Source organism: Chelonoidis abingdonii, chromosome 6 (genome assembly GCF_003597395.2).
Source record: "Chelonoidis abingdonii isolate Lonesome George chromosome 6, CheloAbing_2.0, whole genome shotgun sequence".
NCBI classification, from domain to species: domain Eukaryota; kingdom Metazoa; phylum Chordata; order Testudines; family Testudinidae; genus Chelonoidis; species Chelonoidis abingdonii.
In genome coordinates, this window is record NC_133774.1 from 13,173,923 (window position 1) to 13,198,382 (window position 24,460).

The 24,460-nt window shown below is 46.3% G+C and overlaps 1 protein-coding gene across 1 annotated transcript in view; it reads right to left on the bottom strand.

Annotated features, from left to right (window-relative positions):
- Window positions 1-2,752: 2,752 nt before the first annotated feature.
- The window catches only part of PSTPIP2 (proline-serine-threonine phosphatase interacting protein 2), a 58,608-nt gene continuing 36,900 nt past the window's right edge, over window positions 2,753-24,460 (bottom strand). The window contains exons 3-15 of the mRNA XM_032768973.2: window positions 23,768-23,845; window positions 21,667-21,701; window positions 16,236-16,342; window positions 14,173-14,235; window positions 13,459-13,557; window positions 12,682-12,727; window positions 11,451-11,530; window positions 7,802-7,900; window positions 7,281-7,377; window positions 6,798-6,882; window positions 5,845-5,879; window positions 5,128-5,185; window positions 2,753-3,790 (exon numbers count right to left, since the gene is read on the bottom strand). Coding sequence (XP_032624864.1) covers window positions 5,136-5,185; window positions 5,845-5,879; window positions 6,798-6,882; window positions 7,281-7,377; window positions 7,802-7,900; window positions 11,451-11,530; window positions 12,682-12,727; window positions 13,459-13,557; window positions 14,173-14,235; window positions 16,236-16,342; window positions 21,667-21,701; window positions 23,768-23,845 — 874 coding nt within the window. The 3' untranslated portion in view covers window positions 2,753-3,790; window positions 5,128-5,135. The remainder of the gene's footprint in view (window positions 3,791-5,127; window positions 5,186-5,844; window positions 5,880-6,797; window positions 6,883-7,280; window positions 7,378-7,801; window positions 7,901-11,450; window positions 11,531-12,681; window positions 12,728-13,458; window positions 13,558-14,172; window positions 14,236-16,235; window positions 16,343-21,666; window positions 21,702-23,767; window positions 23,846-24,460) is intronic.

Genomic DNA, 24,460 nt, shown 5'->3' on the forward strand with positions numbered 1-24,460 from the left:
TCCTTTAGAAACTGAAAATGTCAGGCTAGAAATGAAAGTATTTCCACCTGCTTACAACCATGCTAATTCACCTCCTGAAAAACTGAACTCAATATTGCGTTGCTAGCGGTTTCACACCTTCCTCTTTTATCTAGGGAGTATTGATCTATTGATTCTGAAGTGATTTTAGACACTCTCCAGGACAACTCAGAGAAGAACCTTGATTTTTGGTGGCAGCTTGCTTTCTTTCTCTCTACGACTGGCTGCTTTTGCTTTCAGGACTGGCTTCTTTAAATCAGAGAGCAAATACAGTGAAGTGATCCACATTTCAAATGTGCATGACATTGCCCTGTGATTAGCTACACTCTGAACTAAAAAGATCCTTTTGAAAAGCATTTATTTATTAGAGTCCTGCTGTCAACTAAATAATCGCTCTCTCTACTCTCAGGACTGAGATAGGAGCGTCACTCTTGGGCAATTAATATGGGGCTGCATTTTAACCCCTCCATTTTTCAAGTGATGCATGTGGGTTTAGCTGCATGACTTCCATTAAAGTTATTGTGAGTTATGTGCCTAAAACACAGTGCATCACTTTGAAAGTTGTTGAGCAGCAGTTTTTGTAAGCAAGAAACAAACTAAGACGATCTACTGCCCTGTATCAGCCTGGAAATCCCAGCAGAAAAAGGGAGCTTCTTGTACAATATGCTTCTGACTACCAGTTCTTAACTATGGCCCTGACCTTACTGTTCAGTCATCCCAGTAATCTCTAATGAAAGGCCCTAGCTGTAGCTCTGGGGTCAATTCTCTTTCTACTGCTATCAGATAGAAGTAACATTTGGACACTACTCACAAAGGCTCTGTACCAATTCTCTCTCATGATGAGACTATGTGGTCTAGTGGAGAGCATGCAGGACTAGGACTCAGGAGACCTAGATTCTAGTCCTGTCTGTACCACTGACCTGCTAGGTGACTGACCAAGTTGCTAGGCCTCGGTTTGCCCACCTGTCAAATGGGAATAATTATACTGATCTCCTTTGTTAAGCACTTTGAGAACAAATGATGAAAAAGCACTATATAAGTGCTAGGTGGTATCACTGAACCATCTATTCTGGTGTGCATTTGTAACAATACAATAATAAATAGGGATGTATTTTCTCACTTGCACTTTACCTGTTTGTTCTTTTAATGCTCTGTGGTCTGGATTTGCAAATTAAATCCAGGCTTGATCAGCTTCTGGCATCTTTTATATAAGGGGTTCTCACCTTGGGAGTTGCAACTACTAAAACAGGGATAGGGACTGTCACAAACAAATGTTGGGATCACAATCACCCGTGTTGCTAAATGGGTTGGGGATTTCAGCTAGATGGGAAAGGGGCCTAGGATGGAAAACCTTTAACCACAGTATATGTACTAGTGGCTACGCATTCCAGAACCACTGTTTAAATTCACTGAGTGTTACATCATCATTTTCAACCACAGATCATTAAAATGTAGCAGGGCAGAATTCAAACCTCACATCACATTGGGGTCTTTCCCACACAAGGAAACAAAGCGACATTCCCTAGGTTTGTACAAAAGCACACAGAGCTCAGACACAATTTGACGCAGACTCATCCCTGTATACGCTCGCACCAAGAGCGACACACAGATGGGCAGACTTCATCAGTGTCTGTGCACCTGACAGGTAACCAGGGCTGCCTCCAGGGTTTTTGCAGCCCCAAGCAGCAAAAAAAAGTCACGATCCGCGATCTGCAGCTCTACTGCCACCGCTTCAGTGGCAATTCGGCAGCTGGTCCTTTGCTCCAAGAGGGAGTGAGGGACCCCGGCGCCAAATTGCCACCAAAGACCTGGATGTGACACCCCTCACAGTTGGCCACCCCAAGCAGTTACTTGCTGGGCAGGTGCCTGGAGTCGGCCCTGCAGGTAACAGCCAATGGAGATGGACATGAAGGCTGGGGAAGTTCTGGTCAGGAAATGAGCTTTGCAGCTAGGCCAACAACAGTAACCAAGTTAGTTTGGGCTTTATTAGAAACGGAAGAGTCAGATCCCACAACATTGATAACAAATGGGAATTCTGCCATTGACTTCAATGGGAGCAGGATCAGACCCCAAGAAATGGGGGAGGGGGGAAAGGTTTGCTAAATGGAGACAGGAAAAGGCAATAAGAAAATATTATTTATTTTCAAGTGTACTGGACAGTGGGACGCAAAAGATAGAAGAAGCAGCTGACAATGTGCCTGAATTGTTGCCTCCAATGGGCAAAACCTCACGAGATTCTGACTCTGGGTCCTGGTCAAAACATGCACCCAAGAGTCCAGCTGCTCACACAGATTAGCCTGTTTGGAGTTTGCAGAATCTGTCAAGAGCAGGATAAGTGGCGGGCAGGGCCGGCTCCAGGCACCAGCCAAGCAAGCTTGTGGTTGGGGCGGCAGATTCTAAGGGGCGGCATTCCCTCGAATCCTTTTTTTCTTTTTTCTTTTTGTTCGCCGCTCCGGCTGCCCTGTAGGCGGCGGCGGTGCAGAGGAGGGGAGTGCCCTGCTGGGAGCGGGCTGCACACTCCGTCTGCCCCAGCTAGTGCCAGGTCTGTAGCAAGTCTGGCAGGGCACCCCGCATCCTTCCCACCCCACCAACCGGAGCAGTGCGGAGCCCTCCCAGCAGGCAGTGTGGCAGAAGGCCTGGCCGTCCCCCTTCTCTCTCCCCTCCTTCTCCCTCCCCGGGGCACGTCTGCAGCACCGGGAGTCCCCCTCAACTCGCGCTCCAGTCACCCCGCAGGTTTTTTCTTTTTTTTTTTTTTTTTTTTGCGCTTGGGGCAGAAAAAAAGCCAGAGCCAGCCCTGGTGGTGGGTAGCTGAACAGCAGCAAGCCCTGCCTTCAGATGTAGCTCTCCGGAGGGCCAGCTCATGTCCTCTAGTTATTCAAGAATGGAGGGGTCACCAGCCTGGACCTGCAAGGATGGTTCTGTATTGTACTGCTGTGCCACAGTAGAACCAGGGAAGGGTGGTAGGTAACTACTGAAGGGCCATAACTTGTTCACCTTCCTCTCATCAGAACCCATATTGAAGTTAACGGACCATTCATGTAATCCAAACAGGCTCCTGAAGCGTGATAGGTAGAGACAGGATATGAATCAGCTTCTTCCAACATCACTGCATAGCCTGGAGCCAAAGCACAGTACAGCCATATAAATACCTCTTGAGTTCTAACTCTCAGCATTGCCATGGGTAAACAGTCTAATGAGCACTCCCACAATTAGGGCTAGGCTATGATCTTAATCAGCCTGGTGAAAATCCAGCGTACCAGACCAAAACCTTACTTTGACCTGTGTGCTATGGCCAAAGCCCTGCACAGGATTCCCATTGGCAGCACTATGGCGGCACGTGTGAATTCTCAGTCATCATGGTGAGAAGAGATTCCTTTTTTTTAAATCCTTTAGAGTTTTCCACAGAGGTTTGCACATCACAAAGAACTGTCACCAACACCAGAACACAAGCCTCTCTTATTGATAGGGGAGATTCTATTGATTCAGCGAATATTATTCAGAGATTCAATGTCCTCCTTTCTGACCTCGAAATTAAGACATCAGCTCTTGTAGTTTGTCGCCGTGAAGGAAAAGGGACCTTGTTGGACCTCATGTGGATCCTCAAAACATACAAAATACCCTAGAGTTTTAAAATATTTTTTAAAAGAAGAAACAGTTCCATGCTGTGTCACTGTGCCCGATGCTGGAATTGCAACTGAATACACTCTGATGGGTGGCTCAGACGACTAATTTTTGCACTCAGTGGCACTACTGGGCAAGCAGCTTTGAGACCCTGAAAGAAATGTAAACAGAATCAAATGTACTGATGGGGAGAAAAGCAGCCAGCTAACTCATCCAGTCCCCCTCCCAACCTATGCAGGATTGTTCCACTACAGCGCCGTGTAGTGCTTTTTTAGCATGGCTTTTAAAATACCAAAGAATGGGACCTCCAATTCTTCCCATGAGAGACTGTGCAGCATGTCAGTCTGCACAAGCGTGACGTGCACTAACTGAGCCGTGTGGACCCTGCTGACACACACTAAAAGTTCTCTAGTGAGCATTGACATAGTACTGTTTGAAACCAGACTACATTAAGACGCACTAGGGATGTCATAAACAGATAGCTAAGGGTTAATGTTTCTTTCACTTGGAAAGGGTTAACAAACAACACCTGACCAGAGGACCAATCAGGAAACAAGATACTTTCAAATCTCAAGGGAGGGAAGCCTTTGTTTGTGTTTTTTGGGTTTTGCTTTGTTCTTCTCCGAGCCTGAAGGGACTAGACATGCCCAGGTTCTTGCCAATCTCCCTGCTACAGTCTCCTATATATTCAGAATAGTGAGTATTGAGTAGAAAGGCGGTTATAGTCTTTTGATTGTTTCTGTATTTGCAACTGTGTATCTGGCTGGTAGAGTTTTTAATGTGTATTGGCTGAAAGTATTTTAAATTGTATTTCTGCTGGAGGAGGCTTTTCTCCATTGTCTATAAGCTGAAAGACCCTGTAATATTTACCATCTAGATTACAGAGATAAAAGAAAGAAAAAAAATAAAAGTTATTAAAAGTTTGCTTTTTAAGACCCTGTTTAATTTTTCCCCAGTTGAGGCTCAAGGGAATGGAGTCTGTACTTACCAGGGAAGTGGTGGGAGACAGGGAAAGAAGGGAGGGAGGAAAAGAGGGAATCCCTTTGTTTAGAATCATGGAGCTTGAATCTGTCATCTCTCCTAGTGTACCCAGGGCGGGAAAGATTCTGGGAGGAAAAAGGAGGGGAAGGAAAATGGTTTATTCCCCTTTGTTGTGAGACTCAAGGAATTTGGGTCTTGGGGTCCCCAGGGAAGGTTTTGGGGGGGACCGGAGTGCCCCAAAACACTATATATATTTTTGGGTGGTGGCAGCTTGTCAAATCTAAGCTGGTAATTAAGCTTAGAGGAATTCATGCTATTACCTCATTTTTGGACTCTAAGGTTCAGATTGGGGATAGAATACTATGACAAGGGACCTCTGAGTGCACACTAGCAGGGTCTCCACGGGGCAGTTAGTGCGCAACATGTTGGTGAGGATTAGACCCTACACCTCCCCGGCGTGACTAACGCAGGCCCCAAGTAATTCCTTTTCAGAATGAAAATACTTACAGCTCATGCTACTGATGTATTAAACTGTAACCATCAACAGTAGCGTAATCACAGTCACCTGTAATATAGAGATCACAATAATAACACTTAGCTACTACATAGTACTTTTCATCCATAAAGCTCAGAGCACTTAACAAAAGAGGTTGCTAGCATTATCCCATTTTTACAGATGGGGAAACAGAAGCAGACAGAGAGAAAGCACTTGATCTGGGTAACCCAATAGGAAGTGACAGAGCCAAGAACAGAAGCCAGGTCTTCTGAGTCCCAGTCCAGGGCCCTATCTACTAGGCCACACTGCTAATGACAAAATCAATGCTTCCCAAGTAGAGAAGAGCCCAAGCTGCAGCCTTCAGGTTCAGATCTTGCCTTTCTCAAAGTTCAGGACTGCCCATTTCCAGGACTTTGGTTGGAACCTCTTGCTGGGTGAACTTCTGGCCCCACTGAAATCAGTGGCAAAACTCCAATTGACTTCAATGGAGCCACGATGTCACCCTCTATTTCTAACAGAAGCTTACAGGTGTCCAGAACAACATTTTTAGAGATATCTATGGTTAGAATGATATGGGGAATATGAGAATCAGGCAAGCTCGCCAATATTTACATGGCAGTGGAATTATACACAGAACCTGCAACTCCTGCAAAATTGAAATATGAAGAGGATTGCACAAAAAAATGCTTTAAAATGTGTGATTTCTTGAATGACTTGGTGTAACTCACCTGGCCCACTCGCAGGAATTGGTAATGGCCCCCTCCTGCACAAAAACAAACAAGACAACACTTGTCTCCTTGCTGCGAAATGATCTGATTCTGTCATATTATTCAATTCTTGCGCAGCCCCACATGGCATTTCTGGAAGATTGTGAGTGCTGAGAACTTTGGTTGGTTTGAGGTTTGCAGTGTCTCAGTTTCAAAGGGTGCCGTATTATTAATCTCCTGCAATGTCATCAGAAACAGACAAGACGCAAGAACCAGGCAGTCCCTGTCCCACCAGAATGTAGTTTTTGGGGTGGGGTGGGGAAGAAAAGGTGTGGCGAGCCACAGCCCTTCACAGGATGAACCACGGGGCTTCATGCACAAATGTGTCATCATTTAGTTCAGTATTCCAACCCCAACCATCAGGGAGTCATTACTGTGACTGACTCCTACTGCAAAGCAGCCATGGACACTAGTCTTCAGTGATGACAAGGGTCCTCTCAGTTCCTTTTCTCTCCCCACAGCAGACCCGTTCACTCCCCTCTTTGGTCAGCAGATTCCCTTGCTCTCCCAGTGCAGCTGAATTAGGGTCTCTCCTTTGCCCACGTGGGCATGTGTTCTTTGATGATCCAACCCTCCCCAGACAGACGTGGGGAGAAGGGAGCCATGTCAGGAATGCAGGAAGGTTTCCAGCAGCAAGGGTGGGCTAGGGAGCAAAGGAGGTGGCAAACCAGTGCCCAAGATCTCAGAGGGTTTCCTGGTTCAGAGGGGGACTCAATCCAGGCAAAATTCCCAACCTGCCCTGCCTCCCCGCTGACCACATACCCCAGCCCCCAACTTCTATGGGACCCTGAAAGAGCCTAAGATCCAAACAGTTCTGAAAGACTTAAAGAAGCAACACCCACTTTTAACCTATAGGTTCCCAAGAGCCAGGCCATTACTTTTATTTGGTTTGTGTTGGGTTTGTTTAGTCTTACCTCCCTATCCCAGGTGCTGGGGCCTGATTTCTTGTTGTAGTTGCATTTCTTTGTGTGTTATAGTAATTTTCATAGACCACAGGAGCTGGAGGGGTGGAAATACAAGTCAGCTGTAAAAAATGTTTTTTGTGAGCCGTTGGCATGCAATGTACAGCATCACATCTGCACAATGAGACATGCAAATTCTTTCTTCTGCTCCATCCCTTTCCACGCTGAAAAAACTGTATTATTAGAAACCAAAGCCTATAGAAATGAGGTTCGAGTTCTCTTCAGGGTCTGGTGGCAATTGCCTGCTATCCCGGTGCAAGGATGCCACTCTAGAAACATGCTTCATTTTGAGACCAACAAAGAACCAGAACCGTCGAGCGCGCTTGCTTTCTGCGCCAAGCTTCGTTTAATAAAACCCATAACCTTACTAGAGCTGAGAAGCTGTACAGAATGCTGATGGCCACACCGCTTAGAAAACCCACATCATGCAGTTACCTGGGGGCACACTTCCGGTTTTACGGAAATTTACAAAAAATTCGATATCCTTCTCGATGCTGCACATTTCTAGACTCCTACGGGTTTCTTCATATCGCTGTAAAAAGAAAACAAAAAAAGAGTTTTTTTTTTAAAGCATAAAGTGCAGAAACAAGAATTAATTCGTCTTTCTGGAAGGAGAAAGGATATAATTTGCATCAGCAAAAGTATCAATAATCTAAGAGGTGAAAATCTTGGCCCCAATAAAAGCAACGGGAGCTTTTGCCATTGACTTTATTGGAGCCAGGATTTCAAATCCTCTTCCACACTATTGACTGGGTGTTCGTTATTGCTATCTGCTTGATTATCTATGAGAATATCAACAAAGAAAAAGCTGTACGCAGACCACCCTATCGGAGCTAGCTTGAAGATAGCAAGCACAGGTAGCAATAGCGGTGAAGATAGTGCAATGCGAGGGAAGAACCTTCCCCTTCTGCTCGGCAAATAAAAGGTTTGGAGGGCCTTGGGTTTTTCAGACCTACCTCATCACTCCAGACACACTCCTGAGAGAGCTGGTTAAGGTGCAGCCACAGCGCATTGCGGAAGTAGTTTATCCGTTCGGACTCCTGGGTCTCAAAGAACTGAAGAGATACAGGGAGGCAAGTCAGGGTATGTTAACAAAATAACTAACGGCCATGTTCCCAGCCAGCTGGGATTAATTGTAGAAGTTGGAGAAGGAGAAGACATACATCATCTAGGCAACCTCCCTTCCAATACAGGTTTGGGCCATATGGGACACATACTACTGCTTTGCTAGTCCTGTTTACAGATGTTCTAAGCAATGACCTGACCTTGGGTCTAACTTCACCACTTCTTGGCATTTTGGCCTTAATCTCCCCTCCCTAGGGGAGTCTCTCCTACCTTTGTACGGGGCTGGACTTAGTCTAATGAGTCTTTTTCATCTCTAACTGCTTCCATCCTTTATGAGAAAAATAGATTAACAGCCAACACTACATGGTATTAAACAGAAGCCTGCATCAAGGCAGGATCCACCAGGTGCAGCTGGTCCCAGCACTCTGCTCCATCAGGATTTGCACATTTTCTGAAGGGACCCCTTCTCCTCAAGATGGGTCTTCAACTTTCCCTCTGATCCCATCTCATCCGCACGCAACCCGCCTTAAGTGAGATCTTGCCTGAAACATCGGATGGCCAAAAATTGCATGCTAAACTTAAAAGGGAAGCTCAGGCAGGTTATTGGGTCCTGTTGCACCATGGTGGGAGAACTGATTCCAGATGCTGACACCTGCGGATGGTGAGGAGGCTAGCCAGCTTGCCAATGCACTGTTTGGTCACCCCTTGATTTAGTGATCCCAAGCCACTGCTCTTATCCCTACACCCAGACCCACACCCACGTTTGGCTCATTCCGATAGGCATGGAACAGTCTGGATGCTCCTCAGAGCCCAAACCTTCGGAAGTCCGCCCTTCGATAGGTATTCATTCCATCAGGAAGAGTCCTTTTCACATTTCCACAGCTAACAAGCAACCTCTCACCAAGAGCACACATTTAATTGGCAGGACAATGGACCTGCGGCAGAACTCCTGCACTTGGCGTGCCTAATCAACACAACCCGACTGATTTGAGGAAGTGAATCTTTGTTTCCCACTCCTCACTATCAGCCGATGGGTTTTCATTACCCTGAGCCCATTGACAAGTTTTGGATGGGCAAAGCACACACAGGCAGGTCATTTCATTTTAAAAAACCAAAGCAAAATGGAAGAACGAGCAGCGATATTTTTGAAAGGGGTCAGCATTAGGGAATGGGCTGAGCTGAACTCATAATAATACCTCCCTTTTAGAGCCCTTTTTAATCGAGAGGTCGCAGAGCACTGTACAAAGGACATCAGTATCATCATCTCTATTTTACAGATGAGAAACTGAGGCACAGTGCAATGGTATGCCGTGCCCGAGGTTACCCAGCAGGCCAGTGGCAGAGAAGGGAATAGAACCCATCTGCTCTGCCTACAACAGCAGTGTCACCAACAGCAAATGCAATATACCGAAGCTAAAGCCACGTGACAGGATCATAGGTGTGTCGTAAACCTCAAGATTTGCCCAAGATGATGCACGGAGTTCTTGGCTGAACTGGGGATAGAACTTAGATGTGAGTCTCGGTCTGATGCGATCCATCTCCATCTCCATCTCCATCTCTCTCTCTCTCTCATCTTAAACGCATGTGGTGCTTTACAGGCAAAGGGTCTGATTCTTCTCTCACTGACACATGTGTTATGCTGGTGTAGGAGCTACTGCTGATTTTATACCAGTCTAAGACCTGGTCTACACTACGAGTTTAGGTCAAATTTAACAGCTTTAAATCGAATTAACCCTGCACCCGGCCACACAACGAAGCCATTTTTGTCAACAAAAAGGGCTCTTGAAATTGATTTCTGTACTCCTCCCCGAAGAGGGAAGGAGCGCTGAAATCGACATTGCCGGTTCGAATTAGGGTTAGTGCGGATGCAATTCGACAGTACTGGTCTCCGGGAGCTATCTCACAGTGCACCATTGTGACCGCTCTGGGCAGCAATCTGAACTTGGATGCACTGGCCAGGTAGACAGGAAAAGCCCCGCGAACTTTTTAATTTCATTTCCTGTTTGCCCAGCTTGGAGAGCTGATCAGCAGAGGTGACCATGCAGAGCTCATCAGCACAGGTGACCATGCAGTCCCAAAATTGAAAAAGAGCTCCAGCATGGACCGTACGGGAGGTACTGGATCTGATCACTGTATGGGGAGACGGACTCCGTTCCAAAAGATGGAATGCCAAAACAACTGCCCTCCCCTCTCCTCCCCCCTTTGATCTCTGCTTGCAGAGGCAATGAAGTCAGTTTTGTCTCAAATTCATGCATTCTTTATTACTTCATCACACAAACGGAGGGATAACTGCAAAGGTAGCCCGGGAGGGGTGGAAGAGGAGGGAAGCAACAAGTGGGGTTGTTGTAGGGCCATCCCCTAGAATGGCATGCAGCTCATCATTTCTGCGGGATGTTTGGGGCTCTGACCCGGAGCATCTGCTTGCCTCTCTGGTTCTTTAGTAGGCTTGCCCGATAATCTAGACAGGACTGACTCTCCCTTTAGACAAAACTTAACGAAGGGAATGATCTGGGGAGTCGTTCCCATTTTTGTCCATGCACCCCCGACCGACCTCACGGAGGCCGGCCAGAAGCACCCATGAATGGGCTCCATGCTTGCTGTGCTATAGCATCTGCTCGGACAATCCAGGGAAAAGGGAGTGAAATGATTGTCCGCCGTTGTTTTCACAGAGGGAGGGTTGACTGACGACATTTACCCATAACCACCCACATTGAATTTTTGGCCCCATCAGGCATTGGGAGCTCAACTCAGAATTCCAATGGGCAGCAGGGACTGCAGGAACTGTGGGATAGCTACCACAGTGCACCCCTCCGAAAGTCGACGCTTGCCACGGTACTACGGATGCACACCGCTGAATTAATGTTCTTAGTGTGGATGCATGCACTTGACTTTATACAGTCTGTTCCCAAAAATCGACTCCTGTAAAATCGGAGTAATTTCATAGTGTAGACACAGCCTTAGTGAGAGGAGAAACAGGCCAAACATCCCTGGCTGAGAGGGTTTGCGTATAAGGTAAGATATGACCTGACAAGGAGTGCCATCAAGCCTCAGGGAAAGAACAAAGGTTACAGCAATAACAGCATGCAGCTTGTTTCTTTGACTAGAATGTGGAAAGAGTTTATGGGCTCCTCAGAGAAATAAAGTAATAAAGGGAAATCTCAATCTCCCTAAGCCTGTCCATCATTGTATTAAATAAGCTAAGGTTCTGCCCAGTAGATGGCAGCACTTTACATACAAAGATTCCAGCACAAAAAATGCCACTATTTTGCACGCTGACACTTGAAGGCTTTCCAATATATTTCCCTTCTTTTAAATGCCAGGTTTTGGGGGCTTTGTATCGACGCACCAAAAGGCAGGGACATGCAAGTTTAATTGGGAAGTATCTTGAAGTTTTACCAACAAGGAAACAGAAGAGGCCAACTGTGGTCCCTCACTAGCATTGGCAGTGAAGGAAATGAAATCCCAATCTCAAAGACAGAGTGTTGCAGCATTAAGATCCTCCATTATCTCTAGGACGGATGGCAAGCTTTGGTGTGTTACCTCGCAGGCTTTGATGTGTTCATTCTGCCATTCTTCTCTGATCTTCTCAAGGGCACCAACGTTCAGCTGATATTGCCTGTCTGACAGGGAAATCCAACAGCAATTTGATCACATGTACAACACACAGGTCTGGATGCATGAAAGACTAAGGTACACAATTCTAAACAGTGATCAGAATATGTTGGACCCTGGGTTTAATTTGAGTCTAGAGCATGTGAAATGAGTTTCAAACTCATTTCAAAGGATCAGATTGTTTAAATTATAAACACAGACACTTTCACCTAAAAAAGGGAAGATCTTTCAACCAGTTCTAAGTAGTAGCTGCTCTTAATTGTTAAAAGAAAATCAAATAAAAATAAAATATTTCAGTTACATCATGTCATATTATGACATGACAGCAGTTGTAGTGAATATTAAGCACTACTTTCACGGACGTGTCATGAAAGAACATTATAAAAATATTCAAAACTCAAAATACTAAACAATATTTTCAAATTCCAAAATGAAATAATGAAATTTCAAAACAAAAATTCCCAAAACTGAAACTTTTGAGAAATTCCATTTGGTGGGAAATTTCAAAAATATCTGTTTTCATTTTAAATCAGAACAAAAAGAAATTCTGAGGTGTTAACATTTTCTGCAAACCACAAAGTCCAAGTTGCAGCCAGTTCTAGTCCAGACAATGCCGCACAAACAAGAAACTCTTGACATTTTCCAAGACAAACATATTCCAAAATGGAAATATTTTTATTTCAAAATATTTTGTTCTGCTGAAATATTTGTCACAATTAAATAAAACTGTTATTCCAAAATTATTCCCAGTATGACAAAAATGGATTTTCCATCAAAAAAAGTTTTAACTAAATATTTCAAACCAGCTTTAGCTGGGACATTGTCTCACCACAAGGAGACAATTAGCCATCAAGACATAACATTTGACTCCCTGGGGCAAATGTATCCAGCGTATAACTGTGCGACCCACTTGTCATAAATAGATGGGTAAGGGTTAATGTTTCTTTTACCTGAAAAGGGTGAACAAAGGGAACGCTAAGGTCCAGATTTGGGAAAGAGGCTTTATCACACCACTGTTTTAGGAAAGGGATGTCTATGCCATTCACCCCAATAGAGCACTTGTGTAAGGGGTTCCCCTCCATCCCATCCCCTACCTCAAGCCCCCAGCATGTCCCAGCCCCTCCAAATGTAACAGATACTCCACATTATCAGCACTCACCAGAATCTTCCAGAGCTGACTTGCTCTGAGCCAACTTTACAAACAGCTGAAAAACAGAAAGATAAAGAGGTCATTGTGAGACAACAGCCCAACCCACAAACACTGCAGAGAAAGTAAGGTTGGACCTCATTTCTATCCTGAAAATCCATCCTTAACCAGCGGGTGAAGTCAAACCACCAACCCAGAGCTTTTTCCCCCCAAGCTCTGTGTCAATGATTCCTCACTAGTGATTCAAGTCTTCCATGCTGGTTGTCAACCATCAGGCCTTCAGCCAGCTACCAAGCACCCAGAACCACCTCTGAACTCCTGGCAATTCCACTACCAGAGCCTCCATGCAGTGAAAGGGGGCTCTCCTGTGTAAAACCAACTGCAGGTTCAGGATTCCTGTTGGCAGGTTTCTTAGAAATTGTAGCCGCTATCTTTAGTTCTAAAATGACTATAACAGGGCTCAAAAAAGAACTAGATAAGTTCATGGAGGACAGGTCCATCAATGGCTATTAGCCAGGATGGTGTCCCTAGCCTCTGTTTGTCAGAGGCTGGGAATGAGCAACAGAGAATGGATCACTTGATGATTCCTGGTTCTGTCCATTCCCTCTGGGGCACCTGGCATTGGCCGCTGTCAGAAGTCAGGATACGGGGCTAGATGCACCTTTGGTCTGTTCCAGTATGGCCGTTCTTATGTTCTTAATGTTATTTTTTCCTGGAGGTGATTTAGTGGTTGAACAGTACCTAAAGCAGGACAGGAAAAGTGCCTTCCTTTCACTCTCCCTGTGTTACCTTTTCTTGTTGCTTTTGTGTTACAAGGTTTGCATTGCGGTGCACGGCCTGTTCTGCTTCATCTTTATCCCTGCATCGCTGCTCATACAGCCTCTTTGCCTAGGAGAGAGGTGGGTGTGTAAGCGAGTAGGAAATGCAAAACAATACACACTCATTAAACTGTTGAATCAAATCCTGCACTCAGGTTAAGGATTCTATAGGATCTGCCACACACATTACTGGAACTTCAGTTCAGTATCCTGCCTCTGGTAGCCACCAACATTTGATGCTTCAGAAGAAGACAAGCCCCTCAAATGAAGGCAGCCAGCTGTTCAATGCTGCATATGTAAGGACACCTTTCCTTCCTGACCCGAGATCCATTTATGTCCTGAAGCATGAGATTTGATCATCCTCATCACAGCCTGAACAACACAGCTGGCCCCACATTCATTTTCCTCCCACATTCTTTGCATTTGCTCTGTAGCACCTTGTCTGCCTGCCACTCGACAGGTGCAGAACAAAAATACAGTAAATACAAAGACAATGAAAAGATTTGGTGGCTTAGTCAGCTTCAGTGCTTGGACATAGGACGTGTGCTCATGCAAATACCATTACCACTGTTCAACCATTCAAACACAGAACTATTGTAGGTAACACAGGCACTGCTATATTTCTAATGTGCCTGCATGTTACAGATCTGTGGTCTGTAAGAACCAGATGATACAGGCCACTTACCTCCACTGTTTTCTTATACTGCAAATTCCTATTTTTATGAATAGCATCCATTACAAGCTCTATCTGTGAAGGGAATAACACTAGCGTTAGTGCACCATCCAGCCCCAGGAGCGCTGCAAGGACGAAAGCTGCCGAGGAGCTTAGTGGCTAAGGCAGTCACCTTGATAGGTTCCCTGTTCAAGTCCTGTCTTGTGTCTGTCAGACAACATCTCAGCAATGTGAGACCAGCAAATCTCATAACAATATATTGCATCACATGACCAACACCCTTCCTGACTAGGGTCCTACCAAATTCACAGCCAGGAAAAACGCACCACGGACCATGAAATCTGGTCTCCCCCCGTGAAAGCTGGTCTTCTGTGTGCTTTTACCCTATGCCATACAGATTTCACAGGGGAGACCAGCGTTTCTCAAATTGGGGGTCCTGTCCCAAAAGGGAGTTGCAGGGGGGTTGCAAGGTTATTTTAGAGGGGTCATAGTACTGCCACCCTTACTTCTGCGCTGCCTTCAGAGCTGGGCTCCTGGCCAGCCACCGCTGCTCTCCAGCTGCACAGCTCTGAAGGCAGCGCCGCCGCCAGCAGCAGCGCAGAAGTAAGGGTAGCTGTACTGCAGCCCCCCTCCACAACTCCTTTTTGGATCAGGTTCCCTACAATTACAGCACCCTGAAATTTCAGATTTAAATAGCTAAAAACATGAACGTTATGATTTTCTAAATCCTGGGACCAGGACCGGTGCTAGGGTTTTGAGCGCCCTAGGCGGACGGCAATTTCACCGCCCCGCGTGCTGGTCCCGCGGCTCTGGTGGAGCTGCTGCAGTGGTGCCTGCGGGCAGTCCACCAGACCCACGCGAGCAGCCGACCGTTCGCAGGCACGACTGCGGCAGCTCCATCCGAGCTGCGGACCAGCGGACTGCCCACAGGCACCACTGCAGCAGCTCCACGGGAGCTGCCTGCCGCCCCCTCCGGTGGCACCCTGACCCAGGGGGCTCCTGGGCTGCCGGCTGCCATGGCGGCGCCCTGACCCAGGGGACACCCTGGGCTGCCGGCTGCCACTGGCAGCTCAGACTCCCTCTCTGCCCTAGCAGCAGGGCTGCTCAACCATTTAAAAAAAATTGGGGGGCGCTTTTTGGTGCCCCCAAAACTCGGCGCCCTAGGCAATGGCCTAGTCCACCTAAATGGTTGCACCGGCCCTGCCTGGGACCATGAAATTGACCAAAATGGACCGTGAATTTGGTAGGGCCCTATTCATGAGGTCTGGCAACATGGGTGAGCCCTCTCCCTCCTGTTTGGTATAAACTTTAACTATTGTTATCCTTCCTTTTACAGACAGAGGGCAAACTAAGACACAGAGGAGTTAAGTGTCTTGGCCCAAAGTCCCACAGGAAAGAGTCAGGAACAGAACCCAGCTTTCCTGGATCCTGCACATAATACAGCCCAGTAAGGGCTTGATTTTCAGATGTGTTCCAGCCCACAGTGAGAAAAAAGGCAGCCAGTGGGGACCGTGTGTGTCTGAAAACCTGGCCATAGACCACAGCTCCCCCATTAAAAGCAATTGTACATTGTAAAGATCACCTGCCAAGACCTGAAACTCAGGGAGCAGAAAGGCCCCAGGCACAGCTTTCGATGGGAAGAAAATACGAAAATGATCTATTTTTCCTAAAAAGAAGCGTAGGACCCCAAAGGCAAAACACATGCAGCATGAATGAGGAAGTTGTAAATCACTGCACTCATGCACGCTGGTGCAGTTACAGCATTTAAGAATGAACTCTGGACTTCCCAGAGCAGCAGGGAGTTCACGGGCGAGGGAAGGGGAGGGACAGAGAAAGAAAACCCTTGCCTCAGCATCCAGCATATACACCGAACAGGAAATTTAGCACACTTGCAAACTTCCAGTAAAGCTTGGGCTCTTTCCCAGCTCCCAGGTCCAGATGTGAAGCTAAGGAGCTGGCCGTTTGGGGTCATTAAAGATCCCACAGCACCATTTGCAGAAGTCAAAGTTTTAATCTTGGCGTTCCGGCCAGTTTCCAGCTCCCAGAATCATGTGACGCCTTCCCAAATTCCTGACCTTTTTCCGAAGAAGTTTTTGCTTTTCCCGGAAGTCCTCCATCTTCCTTGCCTCTTCCCGAAGGGTCTGGGCCAGCTGGATGTGACTCTGCCCTACACCATCAACCTCTGCAAGTGAGAGGAAAAAACAAAAACCCACATGCTCACAAAGATTGTCTTGACTGGAGTCACTTGTGTTATCTAACACATAACACTAGGCGGCATTTCTAAAACACCTTCTCTGAAAGTTTCAGCTAGAGCCAGGCCAAGTTCTTCAGGCAAATGGCAATCACCTGGGATGTGGGAGACAGGTTCAAATCCCCCCTCTGCCTGATGTGGAGAAGACACTTTAATGGAGATCTCCCACATTGTAGGTGAGTGCCCCAACTACGGGTATGGGATAGTCTAGTGTGGGGCTCTCTCAATCTCCTCTGTTGAAACTGTTACTATGTAGAAAATACATGAATAGTCACTGGGCCAGAGAGAGAGAAAGGGAGACTAGCTCAACAGCTGGTGATTGGAGCAATTACCTGCGAGACCCAAGTTTGTATCCCTGTTCCAACCTGGCCAACAGGCAAGTTGTTTGGTGAATCTAACCCTTTGTTTCCTTTGCTTTTTATGTGGACAAAGTGCCTGGAAATGAACCAGTTCATTCTGGGTTGAACAAAACATTTAGTTCAACTCAGTGACATTTTTGTGGATTTTTTTCAATTTGCTGCCTTTTTTTTTTGGAAATTTTCAGATTCGGTCTAAATGTTTTTGTTTGTTTTTTGTAAATGCCAATAAACTGAAAAATCAGTTATTTGCCCAGCTTTAGCTGCACCATGCTTCATAGACATCAAACCCTAAAAACATCCCTATAAGGTAGGTCAGCCTATTGTGCCCACTTTACAGATCGATAAGCTAAGGCACAGAAACAGGTGAAGGACTAGATTTAGATTTAGATAACAACAGTTAACTTGAGTTACTCCTCTCAAGTTAGCCTAGCTCAAGCAAGAGCAGTCACACACTGTGAAACAACACTCAAGATCTGATTAACAGTGCAGAGCAACAGCACTAGCAGAGTGATAAGCTATGCCAAAAATTGAGCTGTAGCCAGGAGTGGTGCCCCCACTACATTACTCAAGCTTCACCCCATGCCCTCTCACAGGCCAGCTAAATGGCACCATCTAACTCAGCTAGAGATTTTTGTATATGAACAAGAGTCCAGTTGGGGGCAACACTTGAGATATACCTCAAGCTGCAGTGAACACTAGCCCTTTTGAGCGGTGTCCATGGATTTGGAAGGGCCCAATTTGAAACACCTAGCACCTGATTTTCAGAAGCTTTGAGCACCCACAGCTCCCACTGATGGACCCTGAATCAGAAAAGAAAAGACTCAAGATTGGTTTCATTTTATTATGGATCCCTGTGACTAGGTATTGGCCTTGCCTGGGGTTAGAGGTCACCTGGCTTACAGATGAAAGCTTTGTTTTGTCCCACAGGGCACTATATAGAACTACACCCAGAACTCCAACAATTGACAGCTTCTGTACAAGGCTTCCAGGACTGGAAGAGTCGGGGGCGCAACAGGTCAGGATCCAGGCGCGCTGGCAGAGTTGTGTGGGAAGTTAGGGTAAGACTCAAGCTGCGCCTCGGGAGCGGCTCTTTAATGTGCCTCCTGAGGCTCTTTGCAACCCACAATATTAAATCACTGTGTCATTTAATTCTTAATCATTCAGGATGCTTTTAGTATGTCATTAAACTAATTAAGTTATTAACTTGCACTATGTTATCAATTTATTTGCTGTGAGATTAACTATCTATATATAAACTAAATATTTCCCTGTCGTGCTGTTTAAATATGAATAGTGCTATAGTAAACGAAACAGTGAATTCACATGACTGTGGCTCTTTTGGGTAATGTTGATCAGTAATTTGGCTCCTGGCCCACTGAGGTCCCTATATCACTGCTTTAGGCTGATGAACAAAGCAGCCTGGGGTGTACCACAAAGGCTGGGTTTTAACTGACATAACTTGATGTCATTGTTTTCAAGTGAATTGCTGCCCCCCTAGATTTTTCAACCAGCATGCTACATGACAGCAGCACTAGCCTCTACGAAGACATTACAATGAGCCGGCTCGGGTGTGTGCGTATCACTGCCCTCTATTGGATGCAATCAGCATTGTGCATCTGTGTGTCATAGGTAGGGCCCTACCAAATTCATAGCCGTGAAAAACACGTCACGGATCGTGAAATCAGACTTCCCCCATGAAATTTAGCTATTGGAGGGGCTCCTACTGTTCAGCTGCTCCAGCTACTCCTCCGCCGGCCTGGAAAGAGATGGGATTTCCTCTTCCCCCGCATGGCCGCTCTCGGGGGGAGATCAGACCCACCTCTGGGTACCTCCCCTGGCTGCAGGGAGCTCTGTGGCTATACGTTCTGAGCCCAGCTCTGGAAGTAGCACAGAAGTGAGGGTGGCAATCCTGTGACCCCCCCTACAAAAGCTTTGTGACCCCCCTCCATAACCTCCTTTTCGGTCAGGAACCCACCATTACAACACCATGAAATTTCAGATGTAAACATCTGAAAACGTGAGACTGACCAATTTTAAAACCCTCCAGCGGTGAAATTGATCAAAATAGACCGTGAATTTGGCAGGTTCCTAGTCATGGGCAGGAGAGCTGGTCAGGGAGGAGGCTGAAAAAACATTTTTTTCGTCAGAATTTGAAGATTTATCTAAATGTTTCACAGACACGGTTCGATTTCAACAATGTTATGACAGAAACCTGTCTGGTTTCCTGCCAGCTTCCCCATCTGGCTCCTCTGCAACCCAGCTGGTGGGCGGCCGGAGAGCTCGGCCTCCAGGGTCTGCAGCCCGCCTGGCAGGCTGCCTGGAACCTAGGACTCCATTCCATTTGGCAGCAAATTTCAAAATTTCTGTTTTGGTTTCATTCTGACTCAGAAGCAAGTTTCAAAATATCAAAAATCTCCCACAAAACGGAATTGCCTTTCCCTGCCCTGCTCTAACAGACCCCAGCTTGATTGCAGTTCTAGCCATGACACACCGAGCGCCTGCAATGTGCAGAGTAGTGACAAGCGTGCTGTTCCTAGAGCACCACAGATTTCCGGCAACACTATTGTGTTGTCACATTCTTTCCAGCCTCTCTCACGTCTAACAATGCTGTGAGTGTTGAAATGCCAGCACTGCTATTCTTGCGCCACCAGCTTCCTCCCTTTCAGAGCATCTGCCGGGAAAGAAACGGTTATCACAAAAATAACTGCACTGTCCACCTGGTGCCAGACAGTTTTAAAATGCATGTTAGGACCCCAAGGCTGCATTAGTGGCTCTATCAGGCCAGTTACTTCGAATTAACCTCAACTGTTTTTAAGAGACAAGTTTGTCTCTAGAAAGAGACTTCCTAGCTCTCCAGTAGTGGTTGGAATGTGCTTAGAACAGAGCAGCATAAAGTACACCAAAAACCTTCCTGCAGATTCAACTTCACTGTTCAATTCTCCAACCTGTCATTCCATTTTTCTCTCTGGTGTAACATCACTGAAGTAGAGGGAGTTACCCCTGATTTTATATGATTGTTAAGTGGAAGGCCAATCAGGCCCATTGGACACACACAAGAAAAATAACTTAAAAGTATACAGCATGAGAGCTGGCCAAAACTTCGGGTTTCAGCTCACAAAAAGTTTTGGTATTTGGGAATTTGGTTTCTCTCTGATTTGGAATTTACCGATATATTTTGCTAACTGACAAACCACAAAAACCTGCATCTGGGAAACACCGAAATGGGGCCTTTTGGATACAAAATGGGGCCTTTTGGATACACCCCTGCTATTCAAGCCCAGGTCATCTGCCCCAGAGCCACAGACACTGGAAGCTGGTTCCAGGAATTGCAGGCTCCCAGGTGTGCAGCGGAAAGCCTAGAAGCCCTGATGAGCCTCACCTAGAGCTAGGGCTCTAGGGCTTCTGGGCTCCTTGCTGTGGAGCTGGGAACTACACTGCTGCTAGACCCACAGCACCAAGAGTTTTCATATTCCTGGCTCCAAGCAGGGACCTGGAAGGCCTGACATGGTGGGGCTGCCCCAGAGTGGTAGCTGGAGCCCAGACTCTTGAGTTGTTGACTCCCCGTCCCGAACAGTCTGCGTGGTAAGATTGTCCCAGAGCTGTGGACCCTGGAACAAGGGCTTCCCAGTGCCCACCAGGAAAGCAGGCAGGTTTCCCATAGAAAGCTCCCTGTGTCCCTATGAAAGTTTCATCTAACTTGTAATAGGGTTGGTTAAACACTTCAGTCTGCTGTATTGTTATTTTCCAACTAAACTTTGGTTTCATCAGAAAATTTCTAATCAGCTCTTTGCTGTAGTCTAACTAGTCTCTTTGATACGTGAAAGAAGTTTCCTGTCAGATCATGCTGCGTTGTTGTGTCCTGGGACCCACAAGGCTAGAAGAGAGACAAGGTGGGTGAGGTAATATCTTTCACTGGGTCAGCTTCTGTTGGTGAGCGAGACCAGCTTTGGCACTTATGCGAAGCTCTTCTTCTCATATTAGATCAGTTATTTCTCCAGTGTTAAAAATTAACCACAACAGTAAGCAAGTTCTCTCTTTCCACCACCAGATGAAGCAATACAATGAGCTGTTACGTACAGGATGATAAGGGGTTAGGTGCAGGCTGGAGAAAGATACGAAATATTTGGGCCACGATGGAACAACCGAGCACAGCCACAAATGTAAATACAGCCAACCAGGAGGAGATATGAAGCTGAACAGAATGCAGAAGAGGAGGCACTTTGAATATAGCACCAATCCGTCTCCTCCAAATCCCTTTTTAGAATCCCTGCACTTCCATCAAAGACATTAGACAAATCAAAAGCTCAAAACAGGGTGTGTGCTAAAACACACTGCTCAGCAAGTCAGTGTCCTTTCGGTCACATCCCTGCTCTTCTCCACAGGACTTCATCGGATCTATTTAGATGTTTAGCTTCTCAGGGACCCAGTAAGCATAAAGCAAATTACATTTTTGGGGGGGGGAGGGGAGCTCTATGACTAACAATGCTTCCAACTGAGGGGGGTTTTAAGCAAGTCACTTCATCTCTCTCTGCAATAGCTCCCCAGTTTGTGAACCAGAGATTACACTTCCCTCTCTGATCTGCCCACAGGGCGTCTTTGTGAGGCTTCATTGGTTAAGGTTTGTAAAATGCTCTGAAGGTAACAGCGCTGTGCATTCTATAATGGCACTACGCTCCTAGAAGGTATGGAGTGGATGTAACTGCTAAGGAGACGAAAACAAACAAATGTCAAAAGGGAATAGCTCACTGTATCCCTGATTTTACAGTCTATTTCTGAGGCAAATGACTGTACAGTTTGCAGACTTTTGCATATACTTTTTTCAAACTGTCGTCCACAGTCGCCAATGCAGCCGGATTTCTTGACAAATACAAAGAACGATGTTAAGCCGTTACTTACGTTGCTTAAAAACTTCAAGAGCTCTCTTCAGGGTGCTGAAAAACACAGGCACAGAGTTACAGGGTAGGTGATAGAACTGTCAGATTCCCCATGGCATGTAATGATGGCTTCGCTGACAGGGGCAAGATTCCCCCTTCGCTCTAACCTGGCAAGAGTTGATCTTTTTCATATGCTGCTCACACCCACTCAGTCAATCTTTCAAGTTCATGTACACTAATGGGTTGTACATGTACGTACACACACATGCACACACGCACGCAGAGAGTCAGGCTCAAACAGAGATTTGGGCTTTTCACCATTCCGTCATTCAAGGACAAGACTTCATTCCCCTATACAGCAGCAGCACAGATGGTGGGGACAGGAGACACTATTAACATCACTACTATGCCAACCAACTGGGCAGTTCGAGATGACATTCCTGTCACACCCAGGGCAGTTTAACCCATGCTTATGTTATCATCATCATTAATATTTGTTGGTATTATAGTAGGATCTAGAGGCTCCACCCAAGATTGGGTGCCAGTGGCTTAGGCACCGTACATAAACACAGCCTCTTTCTGTGTTTAGGTCGAGGACTGTCTAGATAGACAAGACAGGCAAAGAAAGAGAGATGATCCCCATTTTACAGATGGGGAGCTGAGGTGCTCTGACGGACAAGACAAACTCCAAAGAACATAAAACTAACTTGTTTGCTTTCATTCCACTTCCTTTTCTGTGACTGTAGCAAGGGTGGGCTGTAATCTAGCCAGCACAGGTCACAGTAGCAGTGTAGACCTGGTGGCACAGAATTCAGCATGGGCTAGCCACCCATAGGGGACCCTGGGTAAGCATTTGGGTTGCTAGCCTGTACTGAAGCCCATGCAACCAAGTCTGCACTGACCCGGAGTATCTTTACACTGCCCACAGCACCAAGCCACCCAGCCCTGGTCTGCAGACGTGGGCTTTCACTATGGCCCTGAATGTAGCTGGTAGAGGTTGTGGCTCAGACTCAGAAGCCTAAAGTGCTGGCAGGGGCAGAGAGGAGGCTTCTAAGTGTGAGCTCCAGTTCAGGCCGTGACTTCAGAGTGCAGCTATTTTTATAGTGCTCGTGCAAGCCCAAGTGTGCAGATCAGGGCTGGGAGGCTCACTGCCACAGGCTATGGAGACACATCCACTGTTACCCGGCTAGCACAGATATGCCTGCCTGAGACAGAACTACACCTTCATTCGCAGTGTAGTCCTTGGGTACCCTAAGAGGAAAGCTGGAGCACAAAAGGCAGTGGAATTAACATAAAGAAAGCTAGTTCTATGTTCTCTTGCGTTTGCAGCATCCTTCAGAGCATAGGTTGAACCTACTAAACACCCCTTCACCACTCCTAACATACACATGTTGAAATGGGTCCCATGAAATTGGAATCTTTTGGACAGTGAATTTCAGTGATGAAATGTAGAGGAGATCTTAGAACCATAGAAGATTAGGGTTGGAAGGGACCTCAGAAGGTCACATAGTCCAACTCCCTGCTCAAAGCAGGACCAATTCCCAGACAGATTTTTACCCCAGTTCCCTAAATGGCCCCCTCAAAGATTGAACTCACAACCCTGGGTTTAGCAGGCCAATGCTCAAACCACTGAGCTATCCCTCCCTCCTGATAGAATTTCCATTCTATACAAAGCCTAGGTGCAGGAAGATGCAAGCAAGTCGAGAATACAGCCTTTCACACACAGCCACACACTGCAGCTTACGGAAGTGAAGGGACTTGCCCAAGGCCATGCATGAAGTCAGGAAGAGAACCCAGCTCTCACGATTCCCAGTCCTCTACACTAGACCACAACAGCAAGTGCTGACTTCCTTTAAATAGTGCTAATTTCTGATAACAGGAAGTTGGTTTACTGGAATGCTAACATCAGAGAATTCTAACTATGGGCATGTGTCTCATATGCAAGAATCTGATTTTAGCCAGTCTTTTTCCAGTCAGATCAATACTAATTTCAGCCTCCTTCTGACTTGCACTCCCTTTTTTGGATTCGACATTACAGCCCCCTCCATCAGCGTTCCAAGTCAAGGTAGCTTTTGTTTTGAACACAAATAGGAATGAGAACACACACAAGGATCTAAACTTACTTCAACTCTGTCTGCCCACAGGGCTTCTTCTTCGTCAGGTTAATGAGCTCTTTGCCATATTTTTCTTCTATAGTTGCCCTGTTGTGGAAAGAGAGGAGGTTAGAAGAAACTCACATGCCACACAGAGTCTGTGTGGTGCTTGCTAGAAGGGTAATGGCTGGAAGGAGATGGTGCTAGAATGAAATCTGGCTCTCAAACGAACTACACACAACCTGCACTGCCTCGTACTGCCATGCGGTGTTGAGCTGAGTCCTGACCTGATCTAAGGGGCTGCGAAAGGGACTGTTACCCACTCTACCAGGTCTGAACCACCAGAGGGCTAATAGCTGAGGTTTGGCCAAAAATGGAAATGAAGTATTGTGAATTTCACCCTTTCACCTCCCAGGTTTCCGGTCAGCTGCTACAGACAGGCTGCACATGGTTAGTCCAAAAGAGCAGCAGCTAAGATTATATTGTCGCTGTTTACCCAACGGACCCCCCCAAAATGCATTTTTCAGTGAAAAAACGATCTGTCAAAACAAACAAAAATCACCCAATGCTACTTGTGAGTTTCTGGCTCCCAGACCTGTGTTCAGACTCTGCCTCCTTTGAAGCTCTAAGGACAGCTCCTCCTGTATTTGGGATTACCCTGGTGAAATTTATAAAGGCTACCTCTGTTAAGTGGATGGAAAATTTGGCCTTAAAGCTCCAGTG